Raw genomic sequence first — 26,523 nt, 5'->3', positions numbered from 1 at the left:
GCACGACAAGAAAAAATGGCCACAGAAAGGAATGCGAATAGAAAACGCTGAAATAATCAACCTGGCTCTTCTGAAAGATAAATATCTTAAAAGTGTTTAACTGGAGTAAACCTGAAGCTGCCTAGAATTCCTGTTATTCTCATCAAAAACCTACTTTCCCTCCTGTATTATTTTGCCGTGATTTAAACAGGACCCGTTCCCGAAACAAGTTGGCATGTTTGAAAACAGAAATTAATGTGTCCCAAAAGCATAAAACCTGCTGTCCCAAGCCAAACTAAAGGGCCGTCGAGCCCAGTATTTCCCAAGTAAAGCAAATACGGAGCATTTGGTCATCCGGCTTCCAGACAGCCGCACGTCAGGTGCTTCGACCTGGAGAACGCACCCAAGCCAGTATATTGAAATAAACCATTCACCCCAGCTTCTAATTCATTTCTCAACCATTTTATACCTGCATCACCTGGAAAATCTGCAGCAGGGAGGCCGACAATTTAACTCTGCAATGGTGGAGAAAGGACTTATTACGCTTGCTTTATATTTGTTGCCTCATCCACCGCTGCCTCTTGGGCTTTTTTTCTCAGAAATCAGTACAAATCGCCTTTATTCACCACCTTCCTGCCGCCCACTCTTTATTATAAAGCTCCATCCAACTCATCCCATCCACATTTATTGTGTTTTCTGGGCTAAAATTGCTGCCACGCTCACTATTCCCACCTCATTCATCGCTTCACGCTTCTGGTCGTTTCTCTAAAACTTTCCAGGTTCTGCGACATCCTCCAGCCTTTTCGTTTTCCAGGGGTGGCGGAGAGAAGGGAGGATGGTGGGCAAGACAATTTACACTATAATACAGATTTATATAATGATCTGCCAAAATACCTGGAGTAAAGCTGAAAAGGAGACTAAACGTCTCCTGAAAAGAGTTACTACAGCCTGCTTACCTATTGCACAAAACAGTTTGCACCTGAAACATTTATTCTTCTTTTAACAGAAGCCTGACAACAAGAAGTCAACTCCTCCCTCATACTAAAGACACAAGGGCAGGTATAAATTTGAAATCTGTTGAATTGATTTTTTTAAAAGCCTTTATCTAAGCAAAGCGCATTGTTTATCACCACGTATTCACGGTCAGCTGTTATTCGCTTCTAGGGAACCATCTTTTTCCCCAGTTTCAGTTTTATTTTCAAGGGTTAAGATGAAGCTTTCTGCAAAGGAGACTCCAAGCCCCGTGTTGGGCAGGGATCCAGTTTCGTGCCCCGCGACTGCTGAATATCTGAGATCCGTCGACTGAAAAGCATCAATGAAAACAATTTTCCCCCCTCTGAAAAGAACTTTTCCTCTTTTCAGACCTATTCAGAACAGAAAGCATTTGAAGGCAGTTCCTAGGATGGGGTGAAGGAGTTTGTGCACCCCAGGAAAACACCCACAGCCATCCCCACAACCCATTCACAGCGCCTGGGAAGCACTTTTGTGTGACCTGAATTTGTCTGTCCCCGCCATACAATCCGGCGGTGTCCTCAAAGAATAACCCAGGGATCCTTTCCAAAGGCTTTTGCTGTAGCAATCGGACACATTTGCAGCAAGATTAACAGATTAACGTGTTACCTACGGCGGGGTAAGTCAGCAAGCTGTAAAACAGCCCTTCCTGCACATCAAGTCTTACTGTGGATAAAAATGCATCCTTTATTTTACCAACACGCCATAAAAACGCAGTAACCTGATCCTGTGTTTTGGCTAAACAACCCTAGTGCATTTGCTGACACGTAGCTCAATAAATATTTCCTTGTGAGAAAGTCAATTGGTTTTTTTTTTTGTCTTTCAGATCTCAAGGATACGGGATTAAAAGTGAAAATTCACGGCCTTTTTCTCCATGTGTAACGGCTGCCTGTTTCACCCTAAAATTGGAGCCTTCTGATCTGAAGATCGTCCCTCCCAAAAGCCTCCCAAAAAAAGCAAAGAACAAAAAGTCTAATAAACTTTGTGCTATTAATATTTGGTTCACGGTTTTCCTTTGTAATGCAAACTGTGGGGTGTCGCGTCCCCGTCACAGCAAAACAGGCACCTGAATATAATTCAGCAAGCTACAGCTCAGGGACAAGACAAAATTCCTTTGTCCTGGCTTATTCTTCTTGGGTCTTATTCTTGCAGCACTTATTACTGATATTATGGTTGTCACTGATAACTGGAAGGCCCTGGAAAGGGAGAACAGCAGCGGCAAAGAATAAAAGTACAGAGAGAATAGTGGTAGTGAGAAGACAAAAATCCCCCCCTATAACCTTTCCTAATAATAACAAAAGGACTAGCACAGGACAATTATTTGTTTTCCCTTAGAAACCTCAATTTTGGGATTTATTTGGGGAGAATGCAGGTACCTCCGGAGCAGATGCTCTCACCGTGTCTCCCGTTTGCTCCTTTCTGTCCATCTTTTTCTGATCTAAATACACTAAAGAGGCCATTATCCCACCTCCACAAGTTTAAAACAGCCTGATGAAGCTTTAATAGATGGACTGCCATTTTGTTCCGAGAAAGCCACGAAGAGAACACAACACAATGATAAGGATCAGGCCCTTGAAAGGTCAAAAGCCGCGTGCACGGCATCACTTGGAATAAACCAGCACAACCAGAATTTAAATTATCTGCCATGGAAGGAAAAAAAAAACACAATCCAGTAGGCAGAATTAGAATGATGGAGGATTATGCAAAACTTCCTTTAAACTACAACCCAGAATGTTTGAGACTCAACTCTGGCCAAGATGAGCCTATTGCACAACGTACCGCTTCGAGTTCTTTTAATAAGGTTTCAAAACATTTCGCAATCATCACTACTCCAAAGCAAATAAACACTCCTACTCAGCTATGCTCTCCAATGACACTATTTCTTTGGCGTTGAAAGGCAAACCTCTGGTTTGCCCTGAAAAAAACTTCTATTTTTTTCTGTGCTGGATTTGTAAAGCCAGAGGCAGAGTGAAAAACAATATCCAGGAGACCCAACTTCTCTACCGCCTGCACACCACTTGATCTATACCCTAGAAAAATGGGAATTATTTAAAACAAAAGGCATCTCCTCTCTTGTTTTTCCTTGATTTGCTATGCAAGCATCACAGCGATGGTGAATTCATCCTTTTCTCCTGAGACACAACCTGCCAGTTCAGCAGAGATCAAAAGCACAAGAAGCTCAAGGGAGCAGAAAACAGTCAAAAAAGGGAGAAGAAAGGAAAAAATACAGAGTACAGATCATAGAGAACCGAAAGGACAATGGTATCAAAGCACTGGTAGTACATTGGCCTCTCAATCTATTAAAATGCAATGAGAAACCATTCTCTTATCCTAATTTTTAAATGTTTTGACTCATATGGACACACGTGTATGGAAAACAACGCTGTTTCTTCCTTCTTAAAAAACGGTCTGCGCACATCACCGTACTCAAAAGAGTAAAAATTAACAAATAATAAACAAAGCGAAAATAGAAATTACAAGAGACTAAAAAACAAATCAATGCCAAAAAAAATAATAAAGGGAGAGAGAAGGGTTAAAATAAGGGTAAGTCTCAAACTGATTTTCTTAAAGGAAAAGCTAAGATTCTTGTGCAGAAAGATGACTTCCAGACACGGACTTTTAAGGAAACAAATCAATTACGACGACACTTACAAAAATAAAAAGAGGCTCGTTACTGAGAGCCCGCAGAGCCCTCCAGACCGAGGGAATTCACCCCAAAAACCTCCTCAGTTCTAAAGTGATGTTCTTCCTTCCAGAGCCCGTAAAACAAGGACAAACCATAAACATATTAAAACATGTCTCATGAACCATCCGGTAATTTTTAATGATTATGTCAGTGAGTTTAAAAGCCGTGTTTCAAGAGAACACAAACTGAAAGGCCTCAAAAGAAATAACACCACCTTTTTTGCCGTTACACTGAAGAAATACTTTAAAAGTTAAGGAATTATTTTAGTATCTAGTCCTGGAGAGACAGACGATGGTATCGGCCATGGTGCGAATGCCTTTTCATGTTTTAAAACCTCAAGTCTGTTGGCTGTTTGATACCTGCGAAGTTCAGTAGAAGATATTTGAATTAATTAAAAACAAAATAAATAAATCAAACTTTTATTCCTCAGTGCATTAGAAACAGTTTAAGAGAAAAGAACTGCGGAAGTGAAGAACTGCAGAAACTTTCTGCTCTAAACTTCCTTTATAGGCCTCAGTTTAACTCCAGAGGATTTATCCTTTCACACCTCTAAATTGGAAACTCTCTTTGTCCACCGTGTCACAAGGATTTGACGTTTTAGGAGGGGATTACAGGTTTAGTGAACAAAAGCAACTTTGATACAATGCATTTACACTTCCCTTCGAAATCTGACTTTGCACCACAAAGATTAACCAATTCTGACGCATTTGACGGATCCGCTGGCCCAGCGACAGGCCCACGAGTCCACGTAAACAGGGGAACATGTTCCGCAGGTACATCACTAGCAAAATCCCAAATACATTTGCTCCTCACCTCATACTGATTTTTTTTTTTTTTTTTTTAAAAATCAGTCTAAAAGTTAACATGGAGCCATAAAAACAAATGGAGCAAAATAATAAAGGCTTAGAAAACAGGCTGCTAGAACAAAGAGTCAACTGGACTCTCCATGACCTGAGTGTGAGCACGATGAGCGTATTAAGCATTAAATGATCCCTTTGTCGTCTTTCGTGGAATCAGAGAATAGTTTGGGTTGAAGGGACATTCCCAGCTCCCCCAGTGCCCCCCCTGCCATGAGCAGGGACATCTGCACCAGCTCAGGTTGCTCAGAGCTCCGGTCCAACCCGACCACAAAAAAAAAAATAGAAGGAGGACAACCCCACAATGTACGAGGAGAGGTAGAAGGAGCAAGGTTTTATTATCCTGGAGAAGAGATGGCTGAAGATGGGGTGAAATCTAATTACCACCTTCAACTATCTAAGGAGAGATGGTTGAAGACGGTAGATTGAGATGAGATGGGACCAGAAACACTCACAGAAAAGGACACGAAGCAACACACACAAGCTGCAGCAAAGGAAGTTCTGATTAGATATTAGTATAAGATTCAAGCGCTGGCCCAGGGGATCAGCAAGATCTCCATCCTTCGCAGAAATTCACAACTTGACTGGGCAAGATCTTGAGCGAGGGCCTGATGCCCCTCTGCAGCTGGTCCTGCCTTGGGCGAGGGATCAGACCGGGGTCCCTTAAACCCAACTCACCCCACGCTCTGTGCCTAGACTTCAGTTCGGGTCTACAAGCGCCATATTCACCTGCAAGCAAGGCAAGGAAGGTGAGCCGCTCCTGTTTTCTGAGGGTACGAAAGCTCACGTGGAGGGACCTCGGAGCGAAGAGCTGAGCAGGTGATGGTGGGACGGCCACCTGCCACCATTGTCACCACCACCATCCACTTGGCACCTCGTAGCAACCACGAGGAGCTTCCGAGTGGTGCCACCCGTAACACCAAGTGCAGAGCCAAGGCCAAAGGTCTTGCAAAATAGCGAGTGGTTTTGAAGATGAAAACACCCCCCTGGTGATCGGCACAAAATGAAAAAGAAGGTGCAAAAGCAGCTCCAGTATGTGTTTAATGGGGAATAAAGTTAAAAACTCAACCGATGAAGTTCACAGTGAGTGTAATTTATTTTATTCAGATTTCTTCATTCTGTGCTGACAAACATGCTGGATTTCTGCTTCTTCCATGTTCTTTTATTGTGCTTTTGAAGCAGCGCATTTACACAGTCTCATGTTGTCTATGATCACAAATACAAACCAGCTAAGTTATTTTTAACCTTGCTTAATAGAAAAAAAGCTTAATATACAAGACCAGACCGCCCCGGGGGCACTCAGACTACGAATTTAGTAAATAGTTTATGCAGACACTTCCACCATGTAAATGTTTCATTACGCAAATATTTATCGCAGTTAAAAATTGATAAAACCAATTTAAAGTGCTGAGGATTTCCAAGATCATCTTCTATTCTGGGTAAATATCGTATTGTGAACAAACATAAGCGAACATGAGAAGGCCAAGAAAACAAGATCAGAGCAGTGAAGGAAATGAGCTTTAGAGAGACAGGAATTTACAGTGTTTACCAACAAACTCCAGAAGTTTAGTGTCTAAGTGTACAAAGCTCAATCCTGCAAATCCCCTGGCGAGGTGTAAAAATAGTGAAGAGTGAAATATGGTTATGGTTGATATTAAAATTTAACATAAGCCGAGCAAAGAGATAAAATATGAACAGAACTCTTGAAAACTTCTAGCGCATTTATTTTTATATCAGGGAAAGGTATGTTTCAACAGATGCTTTTTTGCACTTCATCAAAATTAGAAGCATCTGCTATTTCCTGAACTTGGTTTACTGAACAACACAGCTCACTACTAATGAAGATGAAATTCAAATGTCATCTAAAGGAGCAATTAAAAAAATAATTGATTTTTTTTTTTCCTACCTCAAAAATGTTCTTGTATTAAGCTCACGCTTGCCTGTCCTCAGGCACAGGCTTCCTAGTGATTTACAGATGATTTTCAAGTCTGAACCATAATTGTTAATGCTGTGAACTACTTATAACCTCAATTTAAGAAGCCTATTAATTTTTGGAAAACACACAAGAAACTGCAGGCACAAATCACGATCATTTCACCTTTTCAACAGCATATTAAAAATGAGCTCGATTAGAGCAAAATGACTATGACTCAAGATGACATTTCTTTCTTTTCCTGCATATCAATTCAGTGCGTGACATCAGGAAAGTGCTTCCAGGTTTTTGGAGGTTTTTAGAAGAGAGAAGGTTTCTTCTTCTTCAGATGGGGTGAGAATAACGTAATAATTTACTTGTGTGTCCTGTTTTGACCTGAGGTTTGTCTGAGTGTTCACAGGAACCAACCTTTCAGTACAAAACAACTCTGCGTTTTCAGCTGAAGATGACAAAAAAAATCTGCTGGTTTTAATTTTTTTTTTTTTTTACCAACTTTTTGTTCCTGTGCTGATCTTCGCTCATAGAGATTACAAGGATTTTTTAGAATAAACGGGAAGTATTTTTAGAACTTCATTTCACAAATGAAAGGCAGCACAGCAAAAGCTTAACTCTGGAAATGGTTAATCAGCCGCTTGGAACAAGCAGAGTCCAAAGGGAACCATGAGTTTTTTTCATACACAACTTGGGATTATTTTTCTCATTTCAGCTAAAAGAATAACAAAACATAACGCAGTGCTTGCCACTGCAAGACCAAATGCACAAGTTCTATTTAGGTCTCTTTGTCAAATGTCGACTGTTAACACGACCCACAAATTAGTCTTCGAGCACAGACAGATAAGCAAAATACCAGTTATTCATCAGAAGAACAGATATTTTTACACAGGTTTTTACAAGGTTGTCTGACCCATCATTGTCATTTCTGAACATGTTCCAAAATGTTGAAAAAATTCAAGTTGAAGGTATATAAGGATATATACATAGTTCTATGAGACCTGTATGCCTGCAATGCTGATTACTTGTTTTTTGCCTTCTGTCAGCATTGACACACTATGAGTTAAACTTAAGCGATGTTCAAACTTGATAAATGGGGCAGTTTTCTACTTTAGGCAGAGACCGTGTACTGAATCATCTCAAGCTCAACCAGATGACAATAATTTTTTTGTCTCTCAAACCATCACGATTTGGAAATGAAAACATAATCCTTAGACGCTACAGTGTAGTAACATGATCTTGTTCATTGTAAAAGCAAAAACAACTCCTTAATTGTCGATGCTGACAATGACTGCACAAAAGGACACTTGCTGTATGTGCTGTATTTGCAATATTATGTATTTAGTTCGACTGCCAGAAGCCACATTTGATTCGGGCTCCACGTTAAAGAAATATCTTTGCGTACAATTAAATCCTTACCAAGGGGAACTTACCTAAAAGCCGCCAGCAAGGGAGCGTAAATGGAATCTCCATCATACACATACAAGTGGTCCCAACTGCACTCTGTGGCAAAGTGATTGAATCGAAGCCTGAGGATTGTGTTTGGCCTGTAAAAAAAAATAATTATAATAAAAGATTTGCAATTGGGTGCTCAACACGTGGAATAGTCCCTCTGTAAACAAGACTAAAACTGCGTGACTTAGCGTAACTGCAGATGCAGCAAACATGCTGTGGTTTTCTTTTTCGGTGTGCACACTCCCCTGGTATTAATATTAAGCAACAGATGCTTTATGGTCAGAAAAACCGTGTCCTTAAACCTTTCCACACAAACAAAGCAGAAATTAAAGAGCAGGCACTGCCAATTCCTCCGCGCTGTACCAGCACCGACTGCCCTAATGACGGGGCCTGGCAGGGGTGAGCGTGGAAAATCTACACGGACAATACATCCATGTGTAGATGTGGCACTTGGGGACACGGTTTAGTGGCGGGCTTGGTAGTGGGAGGTTTATGGTTGGACTCTGTGATCTTAAAGTTCATTTCCAATCTAAATCACAGAACCATTTTGGTTGGAAAAGACCCTCAAGATCATCGAGTCCAACCGTTCCCCAGCCCTGGCACTGCCCCATGTCCCTGAGAACCTCATCTCCACATCTGTCCAACCCCTCCAGGGATGGTGACTCCAGCACTGCCCTGGGCAGCCTGTTCCAATGCCCCACAGCCCTTTGGGGAAGAAATTGTTCCCCACATCCAACCTCAACCTCCCCTGGCGCCACTTGAGGCCGTTTCCTCTGGTCCTGGCGCTTGTTCCTGGGGAGCAGAGCCCGACTCCCCCTGGCTCCAAGCTCCTTATTTACTTGCCCAGAAGTGGCAGAGATGTTTCTTCTATTACTTTATCACTTGGGTGGTACCATAGGATGACCCTCCCGAGGGACACTCCTCCAAACTGAAGTTGTAAATATATCTCAGTGATGCTAAACTGAAGGAATTCTCAGTCTTGCTCACCACCTTCTAGGAGCTGGAGAAAACAGGTCAAGGGAAAGCAGGAGACCTGTCTTCTACAGGACAAGAGGCCCTGGGCTTTACCTTTTGCCAAAAGGAAGGTTTTTGGTTATTTCTTGGAATGTCAAGGTGCACTAACCACTGTCCTTCATTCTTCATAAACACTAACGAAGTTGCTTGGTTTTCTTCTGGAGAAGATTTACAAAAATACTGCTCTGTTGACTAAGTCAAGAGAAGACCTTCAAGGGGCCTGATCTTCTAAGCCAGGGGTGTCAGACTCATTTTCACTGGGAGCCACGTCAGCCTCGCGGTTGCCTTCCAAGGGCTGAATGCAATTTTAGGGCTATATAGATGTAGGAGCTGTTACATTTATACAATCCTAAAATTACATTCGGCCCTTTGACGGCAACCGCGAGGCTGATGTGGCCCCCGGTGAAAGTGAGTTTGACACGCCTGTTCTAAGAGGTTTTATTTACTTGCCGTGGGGATGGAAAAAGTCATTCAGACACCAAAACACATCAGCATTTCTTTCACCCCATCCACAGAACATGCCCACTAAGCCGCAACCAAGTAATGCACATTTAGATACCATTATTTCTGTGGCTAATGTGCAAAGATATACCTAAAAAAAAAAAAAAAAAAAATCACAGCAAAGTCACAGTGGATATCTAATTTAGGCTTCAGCTCAAGGAGGGTGAAAACACCACCAGTGTTCTGGTAGATTTACTCTTTTTTCTCCTTGTCTATAGCAGAACTGCTTTTCCCTGCCCACAACTGCAGCTGTTGAAAGGATAGATGCAAGTGTTCACAGTCTTTTCAACAGCATTGCCCTCGGGTTCAGGTGAAATCCATGTTCATCCTAATCAAATAAATTAATAAAATGTCAGCCTGCGATAGAGTCCATCCTTCCCACCGAAGGGGAATTCTTTAGGGAGTTATTCTCTTGAAAGAATAATTTTTGATAGGCACACAGACCTACTCCAGGCCTTTGGAAAAGAGCAGCAGGTGTAACTCAAGGATAATGTCTTGCTTAAAGAAAAGGTACAAAGAGCATTTGTCATTTCAAAACCGAGCGGCCTATGAAATTGTAGGGGGTTTGCTTCTATTTTAATGGTCTGGCAGCTGTAGAGCAGAAAGAAACACTTAATCAATAAAAGCTTCAGACCAAGAACAAAAAGAAAGATATTATATTTGCTGCAGCTAACAACTCATTAACAGACCGCACTCATTTGCAGAATTGCGAGGCAGGTGGCTACAGGTTCTGACGAGATGCTCAGGCTGGATCTCATCTGCTTTGCCGTGTGCTCTTGGGAAAAAGTGAAAAGAACATCCCCGGGATGAGGACACAGCCCAGACACCAGACAAGAAAGGTCAGGAACCATGCAAAAAGGAAATCAATACAGTAAGGAATACATGGCTCATTTTAAACCTGAATTTATCTAGTGTCTTTAGTTACATGTTTGGATGGTACCTTTTCCTGCTCGCCTCAAAAACCCCCCACAAACCACCCCGCACCGAGATGAGCTGGAATTTAACAGCTTTGCAGACGCTGTTTTCCAAGTCCAGATCTCTCTGGGAATTTCTCATTTGGCAGAGGGCTCGCGTTATTTTCATGAAGGTGCATATTTCAGCTGTTTTAATCTGCGTGATTAAACCCCTTCTGTTTACCACCATCCTCTGACAGCAGGGCACAAACAATCAGGAGCAGGACAAGGACACAGACTTAAACGCCTGACTACAAAAGAAAAGGAACATTTTTTGCCCACCTCTTTACCGCAAGATCGATCTCACTTCAAACCCCACAAAGTGATAAATCTCTAGGAAGAGAGAATTCTCTCTCAGTACCAGCAAACAAAGGCTGAAGGAGCAGTTACGGTGACATTCTCGGGGACTCGCGAGCAGAACTTCACTTCTGGTAAAAACACGAGTCACGTTATACTTCAGAAAAAGAAGTTATGAGGGTTAAGCTGGCTGTACTGGAATTGCTGAGGCTGGTTTGTCTGTAATAACATTCTTGCAAAACATTTCTTTTTTAATTATTTGCAATTCCAAACTCTCTGCACTTGTGTTTTTATTACCTACCAAAATGTTGCCACTTAAAGGATCTGACTTTGATCTTAACCACATTAAAAAACTGGGCTCCTTATAGTTAATAGTGGTAGGCTCCCAATTTCAGTGTTCCGGATGGCTCTCTGTATCCTGGGAGCTCAGGTATTTACGTTACTCATCCAAAATAAATGTCTGTAGCAGATGAAGCTAATTCCAATCCCCCTCCACCCATCAGAGTTCTCAAACATAGAGAGAAGACTAAAGAAAAAAGTGTATCCTGACCTTTTAGTGATTTCTCCAATCCAAGAGACCTCAGCTTACAGGGGTTCAACACGAATTCATGCTCACACAACTTGTTCCTACCCACAAAGCTCTCTCCTTATAGATTTAGGGAACAGTATAGAATGTAACTTAATGCATAGCTGTTAACACACAGCATCATAACTGCCCCCGCAAAGTTTTAGAGACAATACAAATTGATTTTACGGTCCTGGCGTCAGCCTGGTACTGTGAAAAAACCGATTTTAACAAGTCAGAGGCTCTAAAGTGCTGGCCCATCAACCAGAGGACATGCACGAAACGGGCTCCTCCTAAAAGCTCTGCAAGAAATCACTGTAAACAACATAAAGATCAAATAAAAGAAGGGTAGAGAAGGAGAAGAGGCCTAAGGGACTTCTTGTAGTTTATAAGACCTTTCCCTAAAAAAGTCAACAGTCCTTCTGAAGCCTTTATGGCCCAGTGACTACATAAGTAGCTGAAGAACATCATGACATGAATGGATTCTTCATAAATAAAGACATTAATAGAGTTTGCTCTATTTTTTTTTTTCACACTGCCAAAAAGTCCCATACACAGTGAACCCCACCATCTGAACAGTCCACCAGAACAGCAGTCAAATGAGCTTTAGTTCTTAAGTTATTTACGCAGATGCATCTATTCTCATTTTCTACACGCAGTTTCAATGTGAAGGGTGTTTTACACAGCAAACCTCCTATTCAGAAGTCAGTGTGGAGGGCTTAGATGCACAAAAAAAACCTTATTTACCAATTACTAAGTGCAAAAAAAAGAATCACGAGATCTGAAAACAGTCAAAGATGACAAACCTCACCTAAAAGCCACAAAAAGCTCCACTAAAACCCAAGATGTTTACTACACTCACCTTCCTTCGATAAGCCAAGTACATTTTGTCTTGTATTTGTAATTTCCAGGCCCATCCGTCACATACCCTGAAGGTCCAGTGAGCCTGTAAATAAAAAAAATAAGCATTAGTCTCTAATGGTATTAAACACTCAAAGGATTTCCTCAATTTAGAAGATTCACCGTTAGATTTCATTCGCTCCAAACAAACCAAAACCAACGCAACAAAAAAAAAAAAAACACAACCATCGGGCAATTGGGATTCTCCTGTTTAACTCTGTCTGTTTTTTCTGATTATTATCCTTAACGAATGACAGTAGAGAGTGATGGTTTCTCTATTAGATTGATGGTATTAATTCAAATCAGCACGCTAAAAAGAAATAATAAAAAAAAACCCTTCCTCCACAAACATAGACTAATACACAGGCTAATATCATGCAGACAGTAAAAGGAATTCCCTAACAGAAAAGCTGAAGTTATTCTTAAACTATTTATTTATAAAAACCACACAATTCTTGCAAGCAATTGAGATGCAGTTCATGGCACAACCTCTCGCCCATTTTGTACCCGACTCTTCACAAAGTCTTCTACGGCCTCTTGAACAAAGGACTGATCCCCGTAACCCTCTAAGTGCAAAATAAAACCTTAATTCTTCATTCATCGAGGGCTGCATAACCCAGGGTAACTCAGAATAACATCAGAGCATGGCTGGTCCAGGCATCCCCCACCTTGGGTAGCACGTTCCCATCCCCACATCATCCCGTGTTAAGTGACAGGAGTCAAAGAGCTGAGCGGTCCCCACTGCTGGGATGGTACCAGGACAACCCTACGAACATCCCATCCCCGCTGAGCCTGTGAATGAGAGGTGACAACTTGAGAGCAGCAAAAGTCTCTGGAAAAGGATGTAAAAGCAGGTAGTACAGTTGGAACCATTCAGAGAATCAACAGAATCGTTTTGGTTGGAAGAGACCTTGAAGATCATCGAGTCCGACCATTCCTCCACCCCTGGCACTGCCCCATGTCCCTGAGAACCTCATGTCCGTCTGTCCAACCCCTCCAGGGATGGTGACTCCAGCACTGCCCTGGGCAGCCTGTTCCAATGCCCCACAGCCCTTTGGGGAAGAAATTGTTCCCCACATCCAACCTCAACCTCCCCTGGCGCAACTTGAGGCCACAAATACATCCCAGGACACTCAGTGAACTGCAACACTTAAAATCACTGAAAATTCAAGATGACACAGAGAGAAAGGAACAAAGCCAGCAAAAGGCTCATTTTTGTCAGCAATTGCTGTTTACAACTGTCTGAAAGGAGGTTGTAGTGTGGAGGGTGTTGGGCTCTGCTCCCCAGGAACAAGCGCCAGGACCAGAGGAAACGGCCTCAAGTTGCGCCAGGGGAGGTTGAGGTTGGATCTGGGGAACAATTTCTTCCCCAAAGGGCTGTGGGGCATTGGAACAGGCTGCCCAGGGCAGTGCTGGAGTCACCATCCCTGCAGGGGTTGGACAGACGGAGATGAGGTTCTCAGGACATGGGGCAGTGCCAGGGCTGGGGGAACGCTTGGACTCTATGAACTTAAGGGTCTCTTCCAACCAAAATGATCCTGTGATGCTCAAACATTGCAGAGTGCAGATTCTAGACCATCACATTTGTCTAGACACAACTTGCAGGGATGTCAAATAAGCAGCAGCAAACCCAGTCTGGAGCTCAGAAGGATGTTGTGAAGAAAAGATTACGACATATTTCAGAACTACGCTTGCAGTACGAAGGGAATTGATATTCATGCTAATTACTTGTAATGCTCATTACTTGTAACGAGCATGAATACAGGTACTGGAAAGAGTGAGCAGAGCCCTGCAAAACCTGCTTTGACATTTCCATTACTCCTACTCGGAACTGGACAATCAAACACATCCATGCTGCAAGGTGGATGAGGGTCATGATCCACTGGCTGCACCTGGAACTTCTCCTTTCCACAGATTTTAACAGGGCACGTTTCTTCAAAGACAACAGCGAAGACAACAATCACACTTGACGTGGAGATGAGGTTCTAAGGGACACGGTTTAGAGGCGGACTTGACAGTGTTGGGCTAACGGTTGGACTCAATGATCTTAAAGGCCTTCTCTAATCAAAACGACTCAATGATTCATTAAGGCGGAGATGGATCCAGCAGGAATTGGAGGCAGTAGGTCCGATACATCACTTGGGCACCCAAAAAACAGGTACAGAGATTCTGCATGTTCTGCCTGAGCACAGAGACTGGTAGGAACACACACGGGCAGAAGACAAAATTTGATCGTCCTGCTTAAAACACAGTTTCAGCAAAATAAAAACACTCCGCAGAATGAAATTTGGCAGAAAGGAGAAGGAAGCAAGATCAAAAGTTCTCAAAACCCGTATCTTGGAAGGTTTTCCTGTCTTTTCCTAGGGATCTGTTCATGTTATCATCTGATCTTTGGTAAATATTTTGGCTGAGTCAGAAAGGTTTTCCAGAATCTTTTCCATAGAGCACTTTGAAGGTTCATCTCTGATGCAAATTAAAAAGGCAAAAATTAAAAAAATAAATTTTGAAACCACCCTCCTCTTCCTCCAATTAATTCAATTAATTTATTATCATCCTTTTCAACCTCAGAAATTCAGCTTAAAATTTTTAAAAGCCAGTTATTGAAGTTCTGCAGGAGATCTACATTCAAACAAGTGAAGAAACCACTTTTCAGGAACACAGAAAGAATTCTGTACCTTCGGTGGAGACACAGATGCAGATATAGATGTAGAAAAACAAACATTTATTTTAAGGCTTCAACAGCTTTGAAAACTCAGATTCATTATCTACTGCCCAGGAATTTGCAAAAAACAGATGCGAATTCCAAGTTCTGGGCAATAACATCTAGATTTTTTTGTCTAAAAATTCGTCCTTTCGAAAATTATACCTGTGGAAAAGCCAGGAATCAAACTGTAAAGGCTTCAGCGCCAGCAACACTTTGCATGTAAATAAAAGTCAACAGGCTCCGGAAACCTGAGCAGGTCTCACAAGCTAAAAACAACCTTGTGCAACCGGCCAAGCTCTCCAAGAGCCTCCGCTCAGAAAACTCTTGGAATAACTTGCCCTGGAAACAATTCCTAAGTCGTTCGCCACAGAAATGCTATCAAGAGCGATAGGAAAAATATAATAATCCTGTTAGTAGCGTAGCCCCAGCCATGTCACATCTCAGGGGAAATAAAGAGCATTTCAACATCAACATGTTCTAATTTAATCCTATTTCAGCAATGTCAAAACAAAGCACAGGATTTAGTTTTTAAAAAGTAGCCAAAGTCAAATTCTTTTGATGTGCTGTTAGTTAAATACTTATCTGTAAGTTACTCAGATTCCTCACTAAGCAGCTGCTGCCATTATAAACAACTACAGAATATTAAAAAAAAATTAAAAAAATAAAAATCAGAGTTGACCTCTCTGAAAGCAAAAGAAATAGTAACTAAGTTCTTATCTCACGTACTGTCTGGCACCGGCAGGACGTCAGCGGATCCACGTTACTCCATAAACACTCCGAGACAGAAATAAATCCGAAGCGCTAAAAGCAAACTGCAGCTGGAATTTTAGCTTTACATTCAATAGAGAAAGCTAAAGCGATGTCCCAGCTCGCGTGAAAAAAGCAAACTAAACCAAAGCCCTTGTCCCTTCCAGGTCCTGGTTGCACCGAATGTGACGGTGTCTGGTCCTGGCGGGCCCCGATACCCAGGACGTGTCCTACACAGCGTTTCGGCTTTTTCTGTGAGTAAAGGCTCAGGAATGGAACAACAGGAGGAAAAACACTCCAGGAATGAAGTACTTCAGTGGGGGACATTTTCCTAACATACGTGGGGCTACACACTAGAACTACTCGCACGAGAAGACCCTGAGTAACCCGCTACCGACACCACCAGGCTCTGAGTTCTTTTGCCCTACTAAATGTTTTATACGTATTTATAATTTTATCACTCAGACATAAAAAAATCAGGCTCCATAAAGCATGGAAAAGTATCAATTCCCATTTTTCTTCGCTGACTTGGCAGGACGTGATGCTACACTGCAAGAAGCTGTTCTGCGCTACTCAGGTTTTACACTTAATACTCTGCAAGAAGTTGCTACACCCTGAGAAAACAAAAAAGCAAAGTCCTTCAAGTCTCATTCTCTGCGATGCATAAACACACAAGTACACCCAGGTGGAAAAAACACACACAAAGCACCGGTAACGCATTTAACGCCTACAAAGCTCCAACGTTGACTTTAAAACCTCCAGGGTGGAAAAACAATTGTAAGGATCTGTTTACAAAGCTCAAGATGTAAAAATATATACGTATACTCATGTGTATACACACCCTGCTTGGGTCAAACTTCACCAGGTGGAAACACTTATGTACAGCTGGTGTAAGTTTTGCACTGATTTGCAAGCGGACTGAAATATTTAAGAATTAAAGGGGAAAAAAGGGAGTTGGGGGGGGCTGAACCTACAGAACGTATTCAAAGGGCTCCAACCTTGATGCTGCTTATTTCAGCTTTTTGTAAGAGAAAGACAAAAGGGAAGCAATGAAAAGGGTGAAGATTTCACCAAAATAAAGAGCCTGCTTCTGAAGAGAAGCTGCTAAATTAATGTATACTGTAATTGTTACAAAAGACGTACCCATCATTAACCAATGGACACGATAAATGCTTTCTAACCACCTGAAAACTGGGATATTCTTCAAGTTTTAGATGCTTCTGCATGACAAGAGGGAGACAGAAGATTAAGTAATAACATTGTTTAGAAGCAGAGTGCTTAGTTTATATTTAACTAATAACTAATAAATAACTTGTAAGAAACTAAACAATTATAACAAACATCAGGTATTTCTTAGTATAGATGTATGTCAAAATTTCCAAAAATTGTAATGCATATGTAATTATGTGAATAAAAGCAACGTGAGAGCATCCAGTCGTTGGAGCACTTACGGAGGATGATCCCCAGAGCTCCCCAGCGCTGACAAAATAAAGAATGCCGCTTAACACTATAATTTACTCTGCTGTTAAGTTCATTTCTCCGCTTCACTTCAAAGAGAAATATTTTGCATTAAAAAATTCCCTGTAATTCTGGGAGCCCCCAAAAGCACAGCGCTAACCCAAGATAAAAAAAAAAAAACATCAGCAAGCAACAGCATCTCCTGGGTAAAAAGCCAAATCTGAGTACTGGATCATACCAGAGAAGTCCATGTGTTTTCAGTAATACCACGAGTACTACAAGCAGTGTGGATTTCTCAAACACAAATGAGTATACAGTGAGAAAACTCCTACAGGGACAAGAATTGCACAACCAGGCTGCCATTTAACTACTATCTAATGAATCTAAAGCAATTCCCTCGCTAATAGTTGAGTGCAAAAAGTCGCAAAGTCAAGAGCAGCTTAGGACTTCATAATTTTGTGGCACTTACTCCCAAAGCTTTACATTAAAGGTACATTATACGCTCGCAACGGGGTGTTTGAATATATTTGTTTTCATTAGAAGTACAAGAAAGAAAATGCAAATTGCCTTTTCTTCATTACTCACCAGAAAAAATAAGCAGGACGGGATGGTTTATAAAATACATTGAAGCTTAACCTTTAAGAGGCATCAATGGATCACAAAATCAGGCTGTATTGAATCATAGAATTGCTTTCAGGAAGGCTCCAGAGACACTTGAAATGCCCCAGAAGACCTATCAGCACATTGTCTGGAGAGTTTTAGCACAGCCTTTCCACTAAAAAAAAAATACAAAATAAACAAAAACCCAACCGCAAACCCAAAGCTCCGTTGTCCATCCTAATTTTGGAGTTGCTAAATCTAGCGACTGATGCAAACAATGAGTTTTCCTCCCCTCTCGTCCCCAAGTGTGGCTGCGCTGCCTCAAGCACAACACAATTAAAGGCCTTTGTATGGGGTAAATTTGAAGCTGAAGCCAATAAAGAAAGGGCTGTTACAGCCTATTACCAGAACAATGGCATTCTAACCTCAACTGATTAACAATTTAGCTTTGTTCATTTTCCCAATAAGTGCGCGGAGGTTAAAGGATATAGGCTTTAGGGGGTTGCTGTAAGCAAATGCCCTAATTTAAAGGCATGGAATAGGGGAGGAGCAAAGGAGGAAAACTAAATCTATGCATCTACTTCACTAATTTCTCACGTGGAACAGCTGAATCCCCTCTTCTGCCTGCTAAGGGCCACACCACAGGTACAGCTGGGAAGATTTAATTAACTGAGGAGGAAACGGCCTCAAGTTGTGCCAGGGGAGGTCGAGGTTGGATCTGGGGAACAATTTCTTCCCCAAAGGGCTGTGGGGCATTGGAACAGGCTGCCCAGGGCAGTGCTGGAGTCACCATCCCTGGAGGGGTTGGACAGACGGACATGAGGTTCTCAGGACATGGGGCAGTGCCAGGGGTGGGGGAACAGTCAGACTCAATGATCTTGAGGGTCTTTTCCAACCAAAATGATTCTATGACTCTAATTACGCGCCAGGTCTCATACACATTAAGGTAATGACATCAAGATTGATAAGGATTTAACCTATGCAGCAATAGGTAGCTAACCAAAGACTTTCTGTATATATAGAGATTCTCTCCCACGTCCAAAGCCTCCAGAGCAACCGAGATACGAGAATCCTCAAGATGAATAAACTCATGCAAAAGTCACTGCTGCCACCGTAATCCCAGAAGTGCCATAACCCATCACCTCAACCCTGCAAAGGGTGCAAAGTCACTACTTTGTCATCCACAGAATCCCAGAATCCCAGCCTGGTTGGGGTTGAAGGGACCTCTGGAGATCATCCAGTCCAACCCACCTGCTAACGCAGGGTCACCAGAGCAGATCACACAGGGTCGTGTCCAGGCGGGTTTGAATGTCTCCAGAGAAGGAGACTCCACAACCTCTCTGGGCAGCCTGGTCCAGGCTCTGGCACCTCCCAGGAAAGAAGTTTCTCCTCATATTCAGATGGAACCTCCTGTGCTTCAGTCTGTGCCCGTTGCCAAACCTTTCTTCAGTTACTCCTCCATGGTGCTATCTCACTGGTTTCTGCAACGGCTTGAAGACACCTCTACCTGTGGCTTCCAAACCTTTGGGGTAAGAGCTTCTGGACAGTGGGACCCTCGGTCTTCAGGAGGCAGCTCGGCTTGTGTCCTCCACCCCTGGGTGGTAATGGGTTGATGTATGATCTGAAAAAAGGTCCCACCCTCCAGGTGGAGACTCTTCAACAGTTTCAGCAAAGAGCACTCAAGCAATTCCCACCAAGCCACAAGCTGCACAAAGCGGAGGCGAAGGTGCCTCCTGGTAGGTTGTTACAACCCCAAACGATCCGAACATTCAACGCGAGAGCTTAAAAATTCCCCACAAGAATGCCATTTACTGCCATACTCCACGACAGAGAGGCACAGAGCCACGAAATCCCTACAAGTTCTGATGGCTTTGCAATCTAAGAGCATCTTCAACCACACTCACAGCAACATTCCGCTATCCCAGCGCCTGCAAAACCATCCTGTGCGTTGCCTTCATCGGGGTTCTCCTCCCAAAGAGAATCAGGTAATTCAAGGTCACCCTGCATCTAATCTCACCATGGCAAAGAGGTCAGAGAGGAGCGATGATCGCCCTCCATGCTGAAGTGTTTTTCCTTCTATCCCACTTTCCATGGTACAGTTGAATTGATGCTAAAAGGCTCTCTGGCTTCAGAAAAAAAAAAAATATTGAATGACAGTTAATTTGATAAGGGAAACACTGGTTCTTCAAAGGAAGAGATTAGCTTTGTCTTTCTGTGTGAGATATGTACAAATATGGAAAGTGATTTCCTGGCTGCTGATCAGAGATAAGGGCAGAGCCTGGAGAGTCCTTTGAGGTCAGAGAGAGGATGCTCAAAGAAATTGCACCAGGTCCAACGTATCGACGTGGCCTCTCCCGTCTGCAGCACCGATGCTCACGAACCTGCTGAATCCCTCTTTGCTCCCGAAATATACGCCCTGATCTGACGAGCTGCCGTGCTCCAAGGAAGACAAAATGATCATCGACAGCTTGAGAGAGCTCAGAAGGTACAAACGCTCTCAAAAACACATTACGTCAACAAGCTAGAACCAAATATTTTCAAGCATTGCCCCTCTCCAGTATCTCTATCAGGCTCCCGATCCTGACACGCTGTCCCAGCTCCCGCTTTTTAAATATAAATGCCACTAAAATTATCTCTTTTGGGGCTGGCTGGTGCTTCCAGCTGCTTTCAGCAGCAGCAGCAGCGACTACCTTGAAACACGTCCCCTCCTCGGCTTAAATAAGCTGAAGCCACTCTTGGAGCTCCTCCAGCTTCTCGAGTTACTCCTTTCAAGTTTCACTTGCCCAACCAGCTTTCCTGCTGGGGAAGGAGAGGAATTTCAAGGATACTTAATCTAAAACACACACTTCAGCTCCTCTTTTTGGAAGAGGCTCGCGTCCTCTCTTACCCTAGAAACACAGAAGTTACAAAAATAATAATAATAATAAGTGAATTATATCCATGGAGAAACCATTTGACAAGACACCAAATTACCCAACCTCAACACTCAGACAACAGAAAAGAAGAAGAAAAAGCAGATTTTTCTCCTCCAACCCCATTTCGTCACATCAGAAGCACTGAAAAAAAAAAACCAAACCACAAGCCTGTGTTGGATCTGGATCCCACAAGACACCTGCATTTCACCAGTTTCACCAGTTAGAGATGTTGCCTTGGAACAACACCTGCGTTGGGACACACCAGAAACACCTGATGTTCTTGCCTTTAAGATTCTCCAGCTATTCAAATTCGAACTGAAAAAAAAAATTCAAATTTAGATCCTTGCCTCCCCTCCCAGGCCTTTATTTCCAGCCCTATCTCCCAGCCCACACACCAGCATTGTTCACCACGTAACCTCAGCTTTATCTCTGGCCAACCAAACATCCAAGCTGCACTGGAAATATAAACATTATTCTGTACCTCGATAACCACAAATTCTTCCCCCTGTTCAAATTTACCGGGGAAAACAAAGAATCAAGATATTATTATTATAATCACACCGCAGGAGTGTCTTCTTCACACAAACCCTATTTTGTAAGTGCAGATTTCTGTGGCTTTGCTCTACTATCTCTGTATTATCGTCGATCTTTGGCTCCATACCGCAACAACTTCAAGCTTGATTATCAGTCTTTTTTTATTACTTTTTTTTCTTCAAAACACTTTCCCTAGAGCCTGTATTATACGCAGAAACGTCACCGTGACAAAAGGCCATTACGATGTCCCCTTGAAGCCCATCTTGATCCAACCCGACACGACGGCCAAGCGATGGCGTGTGCTCCACCAGTTGACTATTAAGCTGATCCAACAGTTGCAAGATGCTTTCCCCATCTGTTCGCAAATGCATTTATTGGATCTCGACCTAGTTCTTCGAAATGAAGATTATTTAGTTGCAAGTGTTCGGAATGCCTAGAAAAATCCAACTCTCATCCTTCGGAAACACTCCTGGAGTTTATAGCAGTAAGTTCTCTGCTTCATGCCGGGCAGGAGACAACAGAAGTAAATAAAGCTTAAACACCATAAAATATCTAACTTTGGAGTAGAAAAAGGAATTATCAACCTCTCTTTCTCCCTTGCATGCAATGAATCCTTGCAATCTTTGGCCAAGAGCCCTTGCAAACAGTCTTAGACCGCACAAATGGCCAAAACTCACCACCCTGCAAGAGAAACCCATGTTATTGCGATCAAAGAGAATCACCAAAGGCTGATGATGAAATATTTCCAGAGCCAGACGGGTCTCATCAAGGTCAACCACTGGCAGATCAAAAATAATTCATTGCATCAGATGATCCAGCTCGACTCCAGGTAACATATAGAAACACTAGAACCTACGCTTAAAAGAGTTATCTTCTATGAAAAAAACATGGTTCTAGATATAATCAAGAAGGACAAAAAAAAAAAAACACAACACACACCAAACACATCATCTATTTTTTTTTCTCTTAATCTGCGTCCAAGCTCCAGTTTGCACATATCAAACTTTAGCTCCAATCATTCAGTTTTTGGTTAGTTTGGTTAGTTTTCCTGAGGGACGGCAGAATCCTTTACTATCTAAATGTATCATGCCATTCCGGAAGGTTAGAGAGTCCCTTTTTTTTTTTTAAAAAAAAAAAAAAAATCAAGTGTTGCATTACTTAAATTCTGGTTAGAAATAAAGAAAATATAACAAAATTCTGTGCAAGATTCTAGTCAAATAATTTCTGCTTGTATCATCTGTATTCACACATGCAAGATTTCCAACTTCCATCAGGGTAAAATACAATCAGTGTAATTTTAAGAGTCTACACAGATTTGTTCTACGCAGAACCTTAAACTAAACACATATTTAGAGAAACTTTTTCAAAAGATCCCGCAAGCACAAAGGCTTAATAATAATTTTAAAAGAAATTACAAATGAGCTATTTTAGACCATTTTAAGACACAGTCTACACTTCGGATCCTACCAATTTGAATCTATTTTTCCAGTAGTCAACATCTTTTCCCTCGTTATTTTGCCCTCCCTTCTGTTTCAAAAGTGAACTGTGATTCACGCTCAGTTCAAATGACACCCAAGGCTTATCAGATAATTTTACAGCACTTCTCCCAAAATTAGAAACATTCCATTAGTCAAAAATGTACCTTAAGTACACGGAGAAGCATTTAAATCGCAGTACACACCTGTGTACTTTGTAAATAAAGCATCGCAATTAAGATTTTTAAAGCACGCGCTCAGAATTGACAGATACGTCAATATTCCCCTCGAGTTGAAGAGCACTTGAACTGATCGGCTTTCGAGTTATCCCGCGTTTAAACCCAAGCGAAAAGAGTTCGTTGGTTGTGTTGCAAATAAAATGGGGTTGAGCTGCTGACTTAAACGTCGAGCCAGCAGGAATCGGAAATGAATGGAACTGAAGGCCACCCTCACGGAGCAGAGGACCATCATCCCAACGCACCCCAAAATACTCCATCTGAACCCCCAAGAAGTGTGTTGAAAATCTATTTTAGCTGCAAGCTTGCCCCCCTCCATCACCGCTAATTTCCACGGTACCTGCTGGCAGCATTTACAGAAAGGCTCAAGCCAAAAATCAGTCCGTTTTGCAGCCAAAAAAAAAAAGGAAAACGAAAGTATCGAGACATCCTATAAATAACTATCACAGCCTGACCCACTTTCCTAAAAGGAATTATTTCTATCTCTGTTATTTCCCTCTTGACATGGAAAAATTTCTAAGCTTTGAGGTATCACTGTTACCTTCTGGGAAAATTGTTCCCTAAAAAAAAAAAAATAAATAAAAGGAGTTAGAAAACAGCTTTGTGTGAATGTTAAATTTCATTTGGTCTTGGCCTGAAAAAAGGATTTTGACTTTTTACTGAATATTCACAGGAGCTCCTACACCCAATAAAATGCGACAAGTTGCACATTTTTTTTCTTCTGCTTCTCGACACCAGTGACATACCAAGTGTAGCATGTAAGTTGTTTAGGGATCCTTAATTATTTGGTAGAAAATGTATTTATTAATGGAACAGATTTTCAGACAAGATACTAATGTAATTATATCTTGATAAACACGCTAATAAGGGAACTGTTCTCAAGGATCCACTAGTGCAAATAATGCAACATCCATAGGAGCCCTTGTGAGCATTGAACTTTACATGTAAACTTGATAGAACAAAAATAAAGCGTATATATTTGTACCTTATAAGGATACACTGTCTGCCCCTAAAACGTCCTTTTGCTCACGTGCATTACCTTAAAGACTGAAAGGTGAGTAAGTGTTATTTGGCTTTAAGGAGGGGACAGAAGGAATTAATTGGGAGGAGACGGAAAAGCCCATAGAGCACCAATAATAAAAATAACCCAACCTTTTCGATCCGGTCAATCTTCTAAAATCTGATTAAAACGTTCCATTTTGTAGCTCATTTCAGTGAATCCTGATACCAGACATTCTCCAGTCACCTTCCATAAACACTTGGCATGTCGGTCCTTCACCCCTTCCCCAACATTTCCCAGTTCAAACCAACACACGAGCGGTATTTTCCCCAAAATGACTCATTTTTAACGAAAGCAATTTCACACTGAGTAGAAAAAAAGACAAAAAAAATGAGCTAAATATTGAATACTTCAAGTATTTAATGAAGGCAGATGTGTGCAGCTTCCTTGAGAAGTTTCCCTTTGTTAAGTAGAACAAAACTCGAAAATAACGAAAGAGCCTGATGATTCTCCATCTACATCATTTTACATCTACACGATACGCCCCCAAAAAGTCACACTGCTCCAAAACAGGTTACGTACCCACATGAAAAAATCTGGCATGAAGACGGTAAACAACGGGCAGGAAAAAAAAAAAATATATATATACATATATATAACTCTAAGGTTCTTCAAGACTTAATTTGCTATCAAAACTTGCATCTATATATTAATATTAGCACCGATCTGTATGTTTGACTCAGCACCATAAATACTTAAGAAGGTCGGCGCAACAACCGTACGTTCAGCGAACATAAAAACCCACCTACGCAAACCCAAAAAACCCACCTACGCAAGCCCAAAAAACCCACCTACGCAAGCCCACCAGTGAACTGATTTTTATCAGGGGAAGTTAAATCGCTGCTGAAATTCCTCCAACTAATTTGATCAATTCTGTAAATGTTTTACAAATCTCTCGTGCAGTTGCCGTTGTAGGGAAATACAGGGTTTTTTATACTGTTCACGTCTATGAGTTAGGAAGTCGCTTGTAGCAGTTTCCACCCAAATACGGAGCCAGAATCCTGGCTTGGCAAACAGAGAAGAGGCCGGACTTGCCGTAGATTTGGTTAAATCATCTTAATCCCTTCAATAAAAACTGGCACGGATCAGTTTAACCGCACTCGGCTTACCCCACGAGCTCGTCTAAGCTTTTCCACCAGCTTCTTGCAAGAACCAAGTCAACTCACACCATTCAAACCGCCACAATATTTTTTTAAGAGCCTGAGAAAATAAACCAAATGCGAAAGGCATCCAGTAATTCGACAGCTCTGAGTCGAGGAGGTGAAGAACTGAACTCATTTCCAAATACCGGAGCGTGTTCGTCGGCCTCGCTGGGACCAACAAGTATAAATCCCTTGGGAAAAGGGGTATTTTTAGCCGCTGTAATTGCTGCGCTTTATTAAATGCATCTGCACAATAACTTTTACAATCCGCATCAGAAATCTCCTAACCCACCAAGACAGATTCCTGGCTATTAAAACACCGAGCCTCGATTCCTCACTGGGATGGATGAAGCAGCAAGAAAACTCACTTTAAAAAACAAACAAACAAAAAGTCCTTCCAAATAATAGACCTTTTAAGCGCATTTTAATCAAGCAAAGACAACAAGGAATTATTTTGGGAATAAATGCTGAAAATTTGGCGACAACGCCCTCACTGGCACATAACGCAGGATTTATGGCTGTGTCAACGCCGCCTTAGCAACAGACCCAGCACAAGATCTTTATAATCCAAGATCCGTTTGCGTTTCTTGACACGATGAGTAGCTCGGGAGTGTTTGTCTACGGAACAGCTCGGTGGGGAGAAGGTCACAACCGCCAGCCTACTGATTTCTCATTGCGGAGGTGGATGCGCGCACGTGTTTATTTTTATTTTTCCTCTTTTCTGGTAGCGAGGCAGCGTCTAACATACGGCTCTCTTGAGAATCACTACAGAGCAAAGAAAAAAATAAATAAGAAAGCCAAAGCGGAGCCAACACAAATCCAACAGATGAACCATTTAACCAACACTGGGGTCAATCCGGAAAATTAAGGCAATTATGGGCGTCCTTCGAGCGCAGGAGTCGGGGCAGAACTTGCAGGCCCCAAAGAGCCAAACTCCTCGAGGGAAAGAGTCGCTGCAAAAATTCTCATTTCCATCTCCACGTTTGCCATATGCACCTTCCCTATTCCTTCTAAAACGACTTAGAAAGGAGTTATTCTTGGACAGGAGCAGGAAAATAAAAAAAAAGAAATTCCATCTGCTCCCGACAGATTCGTAACAATAAAAACAAAGACAGTGGCTCAACGCTACTTATGTGAAGTGTCGAAATAACCCGAGATGTGCTTTATTTACAGGCCACCCCTCAACTAAGCATCTCGAAAATAAAAATCCCACCTCCTTATCCAGGATTTAGTCATCAGGAACTTTCCTCACTCCGCTAACATCTATAGAAAAAGCAGAGAATAATAGAATGTCTTGAGTGTGAAGGGACCCACAAGGATCTTCGAGTCCAACTCCTGTCCCTGCACAGGACAACCCCAAAATTCACACCATGTGTCTCAGGGTACGTTTGCACCGACGAGAAACTCCGCACAAAATTCTGCTCTGATCTCTTCTTTTTATTTTTAATTAAGAAATGATTTCGCCTCGCTCCAGTTTCTTCCGTTTTCATTCGGTCACCTCTACTCGTAA

The 26,523-nt window shown here is 42.0% G+C and overlaps 1 protein-coding gene across 3 annotated transcripts in view; it reads right to left on the bottom strand.

Moving 5' to 3' along the window:
• The window catches only part of ATRN (attractin), a 157,657-nt gene that overhangs the window by 111,859 nt on the left and 19,275 nt on the right, over positions 1 to 26,523 (bottom strand). For all 3 annotated transcript variants that reach the window (XM_065634976.1, XM_065634977.1, XM_065634978.1), the window contains exons 2-3: positions 12,105 to 12,188; positions 7,891 to 8,004 (exon numbers count right to left, since the gene is read on the bottom strand). In XM_065634976.1, coding sequence (XP_065491048.1) covers positions 7,891 to 8,004; positions 12,105 to 12,188 — 198 coding nt within the window. The remainder of the gene's footprint in view (positions 1 to 7,890; positions 8,005 to 12,104; positions 12,189 to 26,523) is intronic.

The sequence above is a fragment of the Caloenas nicobarica genome, chromosome 4 (genome assembly GCF_036013445.1).
Source record: "Caloenas nicobarica isolate bCalNic1 chromosome 4, bCalNic1.hap1, whole genome shotgun sequence".
Taxonomy (NCBI): domain Eukaryota; kingdom Metazoa; phylum Chordata; class Aves; order Columbiformes; family Columbidae; genus Caloenas; species Caloenas nicobarica.
The sequence above is the reverse complement of the archived record's forward strand: the minus strand, read 5'-3'. Positions and strand labels throughout refer to the sequence as shown.